General features: G+C 40.7%; 1 protein-coding gene across 3 annotated transcripts in view; it reads right to left on the bottom strand.

The window, feature by feature from the left end:
* Window positions 1-12,191, bottom strand: part of NCOA7 (nuclear receptor coactivator 7) — a 140,866-nt gene that overhangs the window by 27,456 nt on the left and 101,219 nt on the right. For 2 of the 3 annotated variants that reach the window (XM_075063916.1, XM_075063915.1), the window contains exons 8-10: window positions 10,754-10,938; window positions 7,387-8,432; window positions 6,023-6,191 (exon numbers count right to left, since the gene is read on the bottom strand). In XM_075063916.1, coding sequence (XP_074920017.1) covers window positions 6,023-6,191; window positions 7,387-8,432; window positions 10,754-10,938 — 1,400 coding nt within the window. The remainder of the gene's footprint in view (window positions 1-6,022; window positions 6,192-7,386; window positions 8,433-10,753; window positions 10,939-12,191) is intronic. The other variant, XM_075063917.1, reaches the window with a different exon arrangement.

The following is a 12,191-nucleotide window of genomic DNA, read 5'->3' as shown; positions in this document are numbered from 1 at the left end:
AAAGTGCTATAATTAAAGCAGCATAACTTTTTCTACAAAACTCTGTAGTGAATACGAGGCCTTACACGATGGGCTACTCTATCATGGGAAGCAGTGACTGAAAAATACTTCAGTGTAATGGTGGATAATCAGCCGAATGCAAGCTTGCTGTGCAATGCTGTGGTTAAAAGGGCTAACATGATCATTTGGAATAGGAAATATTAAGTACAAGTAAGGATGTTATATTACCTCTGTATTTGGCACAGGTGTGATTGCTACTGGAATCCTGTATTCAGTTCTGAAATCCACAATTCAAGGATTTTGAAATACTGGAGAGGGTTCAGAGAAGAACCACAAGAATGATTAAAAGGGTTAAAAAAAAATGCCATATAATGAGAGAGACTGAAGAAGTTCCATCTATTTAGCATATCAAAGAGAAGGTTAAAGCGTAACTATAAAGGAACAGATATTTGATAAAAGAGGGCTCTTTAATGTAGCAGACAAGATCCAGTGTATAACAAGATCCAGTGGCTAGAAATTGAAGCTAGATAAATTCAGACTAGAAATAAGGTTAAAAAAAAAAAAAATTAACAGTGGAAGGAATTTCTAAGGGTTGTGGTAGATTCTCCATTACTGGAAATTTTAAAATCAAGATTGGATGTTTTCCTTGAAGATATTCTCCAGTTCAAACACGAGTTCATTCAGGGAAGTCTCATGGCTTGTGTTATATAGGAGGTCAGACTAGACAATCACAGTGGTCCTTTCTGGCTTTAGCATCTATAAAGAATATATGAAAGTGAACATCCAAGGCACCCACTGGCTGCATAACTAGAACACACTGCAAACCTAATGTATCTTTTACTTGGTATCTTGCCTATCTGGAGTTCCAAAGGTCACTGGACATCGGTGCTGGGATTACCCAAGGAGTCCAATCCTTAACTTTATCCAGTCTGCTCCATTAATCATATGAATAATAGGAAAGGGAGGGAAATTTTGGGTCAGCCTCTCCAGATGGTCCTAGCACCAATGTCCAGAGTCATGTCAAAATCCAGACGGATCCCTGTCACATCACCCATGATGTACAGTCCTGGTGTATTTGACATGGTACCATGAATGATTCTAGACCCTTGCTAGTTAGAATGGAATTCAACTTGTTTGAAATTTCTTGCAAGAGATCCAACTTTAATAACCACTAATATCCTCTCAACTGACAGAATGTCACAGTTTGTTTACAGCCTGGGTTCTCATGAACAAAAGACAAACCAGCCAGAATCTCATCTTTTAAAATCAATTGTGCTGGAAACAGAAATTGCCCATATTCATCAAGCACCAAAACCTATCACCTCTCGTTCCTGAAGCTATTGTCTGCATCAAACATAACGAGTGAGTGCCAATGAGAGAGAGCCTGATTCCTGGATGCTGATAACAAGGCAAAAAATAAATCCTTACATTTGCCTGGTGAAAGGCTACTGCAGGTAACTGACAGGGTTTACTTTTTAATATGGAAACTATTCTGAATATTGTAGTAATTAGAAAAAAATTAATGTAGCATGCACATGTGTGTTTTGAATTTGTAAGTGTATATTTGGCAATTCTGGATTCAAGCCTGATATGTGCACTTCAGTTCCTGCAAAGCAGAATTTAAAACAAAAATGAAGAAATTATTGAATAGTGTGTTTCACCTTGAATCATATCATACTAGTCTTCCTTAATCTGTGCATCGTTTTTTCACCACATTCCATACATACCTTAAACTAAAAACCATTCTACAGTTGTGTTTATTTTCCAGCACTAGCTATTTTTCCTCTTAATGCCTTTAAATAAATAATTTTAAGAGTAGCTCACCAAACAGTCTAATATCCTCAATAACAACTGAGAATCAATTCAGAATTGTAATTCTACAGATTCACTTAGCTCCAGCAAAATATAAAGCCATACAATACAAGCCCACTTATACTTACTCTCCAACACTGTAAGCAACACCCATTGTCAGGTTTACCAGCAAGCAAATTAGTTACTCTCAGTCACTGTCCAAAAGCATTAGAGCTACTCTGCCAGTTAGCAGCATAAGAAGTTCCCTTATGTAGTGCAGCTGAGACTTCTTTAATGATTACATCTTCCCAGTTACGTGCTGGAGACAAGGACTGCTGCGATTTTGCAATCAAAGGAGCAGCCTTGGAGTCACCAATTAACTCAACTACGTCATCAGGGACAATGGGGAGACGTATTTTTGGGACTTTCTGAAACTTGCAAATCATGTTTTGCACGAGAAGGAATGCACTAGAAGAATTAAGACAGAAGACAAGGTGGATACATGATTCGTTACAGTTTTGTGACCCCACAGGAAGCAAATACTCGGTTCTGCACATATTTTTTTTAAAAGTTGTATTAAAAGCTATTAAAACAGTTAAAACTAAGGAATAAAATTTTTTCTATCTCCACGACTGATGTTTCAGGTGGCTTACAGAAAACACTGAAAAACAGATTAATTCAGACAGGTATATGATGGTATGATACCAAATTTGAAAATTATGAAGTAACTTTTTGCATGTGACTTTAGCACTCATGAAAAGTACCAGACTGAAAGACCTGGGTGCCTGCACTACGTATGCACACAGCAAGTACTACGCTAGGAGGGGCAGTTTAAGTCCCCACTATCTCTGCAGCACTGAAATGCAGGCACCTGTGGGGCTAATTACAGCAGTGGTTTAACAGCACACAGCAACACTACATGGAAGTTTAGGATGGGGTGAACTCAAAGTTGAACCTGTGGGGGAATTTAACCAGACAGAATGCCTGGGAGCATGGATACTCATTTCGCCACATTCTGGCTACAGCTGTTTTTTTGTTGTTGTTGTTTTTTTAAAGATACACTAAGATGTCACACAGGTTACTACAGGGGTGGCCAACCTGTGGCTCCGGAGCCACATGCGGCTCTTCAGTAGTTAGGATGTGGCTCCTGGTATAGGCACCGACTCCAGGGCTTGCACTACAGGCGCCAACTTTCCAATGTGCCGGAGGTGCTCACTGGTCAACTCCTGGTTCTGCCATAGGCCCTGCCCCCACTCCACCCCTTCCTGCCCCCTCCCCTGAGCCTGCCGTGCCCTTGTCCTCCCCCCCCCAGCCTCCTGCATGCCACGAAACAGCTGATTGGGAGGTGCTGCAGCAGGGCTGCCAGTGGTTGGGAGGCGCAGGGAGCGAGGGGCGAGAGCTGGTGGGGGCTGCTGACGTATTACTGTGGCTCTCTGGCAATGTACATTGGTAAACTGTGGCTCCTTCTCAGGTTCAGGTTGGCCACCTCTGGGTTACTATGACTGGGTTGCATAGGGGAGAATTTGGTTTCACTGGTGGCAGGTTGAGAGGGTTTGTATGTGGCTATTGAGCCTATACAGGTTGGGTTTTGGTTTTTTTGTACATTTGGAATAAATAATTTCATCAGCATCTGAAGTTTTATAACTAGACAATGCTTTTTTTTTTGATCTATGGAAAGAAACAAAAACAGCCCCACGTGATCTGCTGTTCACAGCTTTCCCAAGGAACAGCACAGTGAAACAGACCTGTTTATGGACAGCAGTGAAACTGTCAAGGTTTTGAATAGCAGCTCTGAAAGTCACCAGTCTTGTTGATTTCACTGTGAGGCTCTTTGACAAAGACCAGCAGCAGAGGTATTGGAGCTGTCAGCCTGCAGACTCAGTGGCAGCAGTTCACTTTTAGAATGATTTCTTTGTAATCATAGGGCTAGAAAATTAGTTTAAAAAAAAAAATAGCTTAAATTATACATGGCCACTTCGCTCACCAGAAGAATTTTCTACTCCTCAATGACAAGGACGCAAGTTATTTTTCAAGCATGGCTAAGGTTAATATATATTTCAGATTTATCCTTGAACACAGAATAAGCACCCAGAGAAAGACCTTTAGCATTTTTTTTTAATACAACATTCAATTAGATACACCACCTTAAATGCAATACTGGCCATGCATTAAGTTACAGTATCACTCAACCTCTGAAGTGCTGGCTGACATTTTAATCTAGAATTTTCTTAATCTACAATTTTGTGACACCCCCCCACCCCCGGAAGCAAGTACTGGGTTCTGCACATAGCCAGTGAATTAAAAGCTATCTTCAACTACAGCGCAAACCACTATAAATTTAACTACTACCAACATTCCAGCTGGATTAAACCTTTATCTCTGAGTCAGCAAGTTCCACATCACTGCTCTGCTTAACTAACTCCTTTCTAAAATGCACCCGGGGATCAGACATAGCTAATTTTATCTTTGTTTTTTGTATTCTGAAACTATTGGAAGATTAGGAAAATATGATTTTAAAAAAATGACTACAGCTTAAACCCCCTGACTGATATTTGCAACAGTGGGATAATTCTCTCTCCTTAATTTTTTGATCATCAATAGAACTAACTGAGCAGCTCTGCAATATTATGCGAGTCCATTATAGCAATACAATTGCAGACTGCTAGGGGGCGAGGGGAGGATGAGGGTAGGAGGGTTGTATGTGGAAAGCGGCAGCAGCTGGAAAAAAGCCTTCTCAAAACATAAGTCGGAAAATGCCCTACCATTCCAAAGATCATTTAGCAATATGAAATGAGACTTTAGGTCATTGACTGAATTAAAGCCTTATTTCAACAAGTCTGATGAGCAAATACAGCCAGTTATGTTCTTCTGTCCGTCAGTGAAAGCTAAATGTTACTGATACAGTGAAATGCAGGTAAGCAGTTTTAGCAAACTGGTCCACATCTGCCAAAAGGGAGAAAAATCAAGAGCATGGCTTAACAGGTGATTTACTTTGAAAAATGACCTTTAAAATAACTGGCATTGCGGGGTTCTGCATTTATTGCTGCTCACTGACCTACCAGCAAACTATGCTAACTTGCTGTGTAAGAAGATAATTTGTGCCAACCTCACAAACTCAATCTGGGGAGTTTAAAAAAACAAACAAACAAAAAAAACCACATTGGCTTCCTTTTGGCTTGTACATCATTGTAGTTGTTAGAGATCCTGCAAACCCAATTCTGCCCTAATTTACACCAAAGAAGCCCCATTGACTTCCATTCATATTTTGACACTTACATAACTTGTAACTGCTCAAATAGAATTGACAGGCAGAGTTTGAAATTCAACTGAAAAAATTCTGTGTGTAAGCCTGAATAGATCCATCTCATACTCTCACATAATTGTGTTGGCTCCATGCTGCTAACAAAAGTTCGGTAGGACAACACTGGCCATCTTCTAAAGCATTTGACAGACAATCAGTCTCCAAATACAAACTGGGAACAGATGTGAGTAAGAAAATGCCATTTTTACATAACCGCATTGAAATGCAGCCCTCAGTATTGTACTCTTGAGCTCTGATGGAAGCAATACCCTTTGAAATGCCCACTTTTGACAGGATTTCTCTGCAGCAGCCACATGACTATCTTTACAAGCTACAAATTCCAGTGGAATAAATAATATTTTAACAGGCTAGAAATTCAAGTGAATCATGATGCTCTAATAAAGTCTCTGGAACTTATTCTATGGCTCTTAGAATAAGTTTAAGCAAGAAATTATTCAACTACTATACACAATATATCCTTCCAGCAGAGTAAGTTGTTCTTTTCACAGTGGTCTCCTTCAATTCAGAATACAAGAAACAAAGGCTCAATGAAAAAGGAATCCAACCCTCCTTTGTTGAACATTGTTTATTACAATTTATACTCTTCTAAACAACAGAAGCAGAAATAACCAAACTTCTTTGACAGTCACTCCTTCATCCCCAGTTCCCAAACACCTCTCTGCTCACATGCTGCTAAGGAGGGGTATGCTTTCCTTTGCGCTTCCAGTCCCTCTTCACCCCATACACTTCCCCTGCATCCTCAAGAACACCCACACAGACTCTTTACCTCCTAGCATTCCTGCCGTATTTGGGCTCTTGGGCAAACTTTGGTGTGGGATACAGGATGTCAGGATTTGCACCTAAAATTGTTAATGTGGTTGATAATTAATGAAGAGACACATGCGTTTTGTATCATGCACTGCAGCCTACCTTTCCCGAGGAACAGCAAACCAGTACTCCGGCTGCTTTCTTCTTTTACCATACTGCTGTGCCATGGTGGTGCTTTGAGTAACAAAGGACTTTCTCATGGGCTTGCCCACTTTGATACACAGGAACATTGGAGGGGTCTTGCTTTTCTCCTCTTTTGAAGGAAGCATATCTAAATCAGAAACAAAAGGAATGATAGGCTTCTAGTACAGTACTGGTAGCTTAGATACAGACACAAAGATTAATCTCCTTCTGGGAAGGAATAGTCAACACTCTGAGTTTACCACATTCACCCTGGGAAGGTTTGAAGGCCACCATTTCCGTAAGACAGATGCCCAAGAACGGTCAGTGGCACACAGATCTCTTCCAAAAAGAGGAGATTTAATTTCCCTCCTCTTCCCCCCACAGACACAATTTGTGACCTAGACTATGATTCTCCTGTCACCTACTCTGGTGTAAATCAAGGATTTCTCCACTGAAGTCAATGGAGTTTGTTACCCTGGTTTTAAGGGAGAATCAAGCCCTTAGACTTGAAAAAAGAAACACCTCACACATGCTGTGTAAACTGGAGGTCAGCTTGGCTTGGGTTCAAGAGAATTCCACATTTTCCAATGTTCTCCTATATTTCATCTACAGTTACATAATAGTAGAACAAACACATCTTGGGTGGTCCAGCAGCACAAAAAGGAAGAAACAGTATAAACATGTGCACGCCTGTACGCATGCATGCACGCACGCACACTCTTTTGAGTCATTATGTTGCTATGTATCGCTCTGGATTTTTACACATTAGAAGTACATTGGCAGTCTTCAATGAAACTGCAGATCATGTCAATACATAGCAAAATAATAGTAATCTTTCAGCCACTGCGTGTCAGTCAACACGATACATGGATGACATTTTATTGCACTTATGGCTAAAATGTTACAAAAAATAGTTACTAAACATGGACAAAGCACGCTAGCCATCTGACAAACTTAGGAGGGTGGTGAAGCACTGGAATGGGTTACCTAGGGAGGTGGTGGAATCTCCTTCCTTGACAAAGCCCTGGCTGGGATGATTTAGTTGGGAATTGGTCCTGCTTTCAGCAGGGGGTTGGACTAGACAACCTCCAGAGGTCCCTTCCAACCCTGATATTCTATGACTTTTTGAAACTCAGTAGCCCAAACTATTAGAAGAGATTCTTTTTCTCATACATTACTTCTGGACTGAGAATTTGCATGGTCAAGTTATCGCCTGAAGATTTATATTGTAAAATACCAAACTACACTGAAAAGGAAATAAATAGGAAGATCATCCTAGTGAGCACTGAATTGATGCTGCCCAGCTCCCACAATTAACAGAATAAGCATAGACAGAGACCCACCTTCAATTGGTACTTGAATTCTCTGTAACAGCCATAATCTGATTTCTGAATTATTGTCCAACTGTGTTTCTTGACACACATTGTCCAGAGATGGTACCGATGAAGATTTCACAGACTCTTTAAGATCCTTTTCCTCCACTGCATCCAAACAGACTTCCAGTGAAGGCTCTTTCCTTTCAATGCAGCTTGAATTGTCACTTTTAACTTTAAGAAGTTTGTTAACTTGGGACTCTGAACAGCTAAGTGTGAGGTCTACGCCTGTTGCTTTATTATTTTCACCTTCAGCGATTCCAGCCTCATGTAGGTTTTCAGAAGACTGTGACCCATCTTTATCTTTACTGAGGTAAAACTCAATAAGTTTGTTTTTATCTAGCTCCTTCTGAATGTCCAGTGTAGTCTCCACCTTACCTGTCGGGGAACTGGCACACTTGTTTACTTCTGGCATGACATCTTGCTTCTCGCATGATTCTGAGTCTAGATCAGCTTTGGGTTCAACATCATTCTTTGTGCCCAAGGAATCAAATGCCAGTAGGTCCTGGACTTCTGAAACAGATTTGGTTACTTGCGACCTGGCTTTCCCCAACTCCTTGGGGTCAAAAGAAAAACTCTCTGTTACTGCATCTTTTCTGTCTAATCTGGTATTTGTAAGAGATGCAGTCTCTTGGAGTTCAATGAAGTCATCATCTCCTCCTTCTATAAGGGAACGTTCTTTGGTTTTGGAGTCTGAAGCAGCTTTTTCCCCAGAAGGTTCCTTGGTATGTGCCCCTACAGCAGACCTTTCAGATGCTTCAGCAGAGGCCATGCCATTGGGAAGTTCCAGTGACTTAGCTTCCATTGAAATAGTGCTGTCAGAAGGCTTAAGAAGTTCAAAATCTGCAGATTTCTCCTTGTCCAAAGGCTTCATTGATTTGGAATCATCCCCACTTTGCTGCCTCTTTTCCTTGCTCAGGGACTTGAATTTGCTGAAAGGGTTGATATCTTTCTCAGAGGAAAGGTCTTCCCACTCTCCTGGCCTGTACAAAGGACAAAGATCCTTTGGAATGTCACTGTCAGGAAAAATGGTGGATGTAGGTGGGATGTTAAAAACAAAATGGAAACGAAACAAAATGGCAAAAAAAACAACTTAAATATGTGAAAATGATTTTAAACGACAAAACCAAACCAAAAATGGCTTCCCTGAAAATAAAATGTAAACCAGCTGAAATACATGGTATCAAAATGAAGAAACTGTGGGAAGTATAACTTTTAAAAGGAGTAATTCTGCAGCATCTCTCTCTTGGGGGAAGAAATGGTACGTATGTAACTAACATTGTATGCATCATCAAGTATTCATAAGGCCAGCTGGTATAAAATCGAATTCCTTTACTGAAGTCAAAGGACCTGCACTGATTTGCACCAGCGACAGATCTAGCCTTGTTTATTCTGTTATACCACTCTTCTTTTATAAAGGATGAGAAGTGTCTGGGACAATGCTAGAGACTCTTGCAGCATTCCTCCTCCTTTAACTGGTAGAAGTTAATTATTGAAAGTACAGAAAACCACAGAGAGAATCTCCTCTACATTTTTTAAGCACTTACACAACTTTAGAGCTGTAAGTGCCTTAAAAAGCTTAAGTTACTTGTTATTCCCCCAATGCTAAACTTGATCATTTGACTGCAGAATTTCCCAAAAAACTCAAGGGATGGGTGGAGCAACCTATCAAAGAGCCTGAAATTAGGAAAATCTTGGAAATAAGGACATCTAGCTCAAGATCTTTATTTACTTTGTTATTCACATAGGTCAAGTTTAAAGAGCCTGAGAACAGATAATGAAAGCTTATATATTTTCCCATGAAGATATACTGGGATGCAAAGTATGGTATAGAGGTCTAAACAGCTAAGACAGGAAACCCTATGACTAAGGATCACATTATGCCACAGATTCTGTAACATTCAGAGACCTCCGTGACATTTTCCACCTCAGCCCTAGGGCCCCGGAGACCTGAGTTGCCGTGGGCAGGCCCTGGAGCCCCAAGCCGCCCCATTATTTTTAGTAAAAGTCACTGACAGGTTGAGGACTTCTGTGAATTTTTGTTTATTGCCTGAGACCTGTCAGTGATTTTTACCAAAAATCACGGTGACAAAATCTTAAGTCTTACCTATGACTATATCAGCACTATACATCTCTCCAGGGCTAGCTGCCTTTGTTCTGCATGGCTGAGATGTTATGACTAATTTTTTTGTTGGGCAGGGGAGGAGAGGGAAGATAACACATTTATTTAGACAGTGAAACCCTGTTATCTGCATTGAGAAGACAGGTTGTTTTCTAGAACAGACCTGTGGACAGTATTCATCATCAAGGTATAAATGACAAAGTGTAAGTGAAAATACCAAGTAAGAAAACACTGCTGTGTATTAGAAGTAATTAAATGGGTTACGATCTCTTATTCCTCCATAAGAGGACTGATATTTTGGAGGTTTGTGGGAGGCAGTGCTGCGACCAGAAATGTTTAAAAATACCTGTTCCATTCACCAATATAGTCACAATAGCAACAGCAAGCAATCTGAACGAAAACTGATCAGTAACATTCTGTAGTCACCTCCCTTCCATTAAAATTGTGGAACACTTTCTAGGGGGGCCTCAATCAGTTGTAGAAAGTAACCAGCAGGAATAAATATCACAAACCTAAACATTACACATGGTGTGCCATCTTTCTCTCTGCCTTTGGACATTTTCACTGTCCTCTGTCTGTTAGGTTTTGATACCGACTACATGTCTCCTTTTCTGCTGTTGAAAAGTTTATTTTCCTTCATCTTTTATAGCAGTGGCTCTCAACCTTTCCAGACTACTGTATCCCTTTCAGGAGTCTCATTTATCTTGTGTACCCCCAAGTTTCACCTCACTGGAGAAGTACTTGCTCCCAAAATCAGACAGAAAAATACAAACATGTCACAGCACAGCAGTATTGAAAAATTGCTTACTTTCTCATTTTTACAATGGTATATAAATATTGTACCTTCATTTCAGTGTACAGTATATAGAGCAGTATAAACAAGTCATTGTCTGTCTGAAATTTTAGTTTGTACTGACTCCACTACTGCGTTTTATGTAGCCTGTTGTAAAATTAGGCAAATATCTAGATGAGCTGATGTACCCCCGGAAGACATCTGGGTACCCCTAGGGCTATATCTACACCTGGCTGAGAACCACTGTTTTATAGGACATCATACCTTTCTGCCTTTCTCCAGCTCTCTTTCCTTTAAGGCACTGTTAATTGTCTCTTCCCATGAACTTTATTACCACTCCCACCAAACCTCTCTTTTCTTGTTCTGTTTTCCCCTCCCCGGCTGATAAGATGTAAACACAATCAGGAAAGAACACTCCTTACGATGGCAGGGCATCTTTAATCTTCATGTGTGAGATATCATTGTAGAGGGCTATCGAGACAACCTCCTCCATAGGGCAGATGAGCCCATACTCTTCACAGCCATTCTCAATTACCAGAGGATCCGATTTATGTGGGTCAAACATGATGTTGTTTGGAGTCACTATCATGACACCCCCAACTACACCCTAATAAAAACAAATGAAGAGAGAGTTAACACATCAAATCTAATCACTGACCAGAGGTCACTTTAATGAATAGCTCAGTGTCCACCTTTAAGTTATTTGCCTAGTATAATACTCTCTCTCATGTCTCTTTATATCCCTGTGGGGCAATATTTTCTAACAGAACGCTGTGGCCCCCAACTGCACTGGGCCAGGTATTATAAAGAAGGATAAATAAAAAGAGAACTCTTTGGAACACTCAAAATGCTTAGCTGACAAGGACAGTGTTATAAAGAGGATTCAAGGTACTTAACTTTCATCCCTGGCTGCTATAAACTGGAGCTGCAGCTTGTTAATTAACCAGAAGCAAAAAAAGATTTTTTTTTTTAAATCCACCGGCAACTTTTTATTTTCGTTACACCTGCCTGGTAAATCTGTGCTAGCAGCCCTACCTCAACTTGCTGGCATGGATTTCTGCACACATACAGGGCCTCTCAGTAACAGGGAGATGGAGATGTTGCTGTACTGACAGCAGATGAATCTAGGGTTCCACATCCCCTTTCTTGAGAGAGCTGTCTGGTACATAGAAAATCTTTTCTTGACCTATTTTACAGGCATCCAACATGGTAATTCCATTCTCCACCCTCCAATGGCACCACTGGCCAAGCTGGAAATTTACACTGCTGTGGAAACAATTTTTAACTCTTGGAAATGACTAGTCCTGGGTTGGATGAATGACTGTCCCCCACAACTGGACATGGGGCTCATGGATGTGGCCTTTTAGTAACCTACAGTCATGACCAAAATTGTCAGTAATATTGCATTTGATCAGAAGTCATTTGACAGACAGCTGTCATAGGGCCCAAATGACCACAAGATTAGCCTGTATAACACTGCAAGCATCACTAAGAAAAAGGCTAGTCAACCAGCAAGTCATGCCAGTCCAGGCTAGGAAGCCAGAGGAAGAGATACAACAAAACTAACAGATCGATATTAGGGAGCACGTGTTGCCTTTTGTCTGTGGAGCAAAGGCAAGATATACTTTGCACATCCTTCTTCTGTGTGATCTGTGTGTATAGCAGGAGGTTCTGCCATTCAGACACACAGGTATCAAAGTCACTGTTCTCAATACAGAGAGCAGAATGCCACATACATAGGCCAAGTTTTGTATTTGGGCCAAAGGGGAAACAGGAATAGCTCAGACTCTGCTTGAAGATACGTTGCCAAGACCAAAGTCCACACTGGACTGCTGAGGTGTGAAGCTGGTTTTGGCTCCT

Source organism: Chelonoidis abingdonii, chromosome 3, assembly GCF_003597395.2.
Source record: "Chelonoidis abingdonii isolate Lonesome George chromosome 3, CheloAbing_2.0, whole genome shotgun sequence".
In the NCBI taxonomy this organism is placed as follows: domain Eukaryota; kingdom Metazoa; phylum Chordata; order Testudines; family Testudinidae; genus Chelonoidis; species Chelonoidis abingdonii.
The sequence above is the reverse complement of the archived record's forward strand: the minus strand, read 5'-3'. Positions and strand labels throughout refer to the sequence as shown.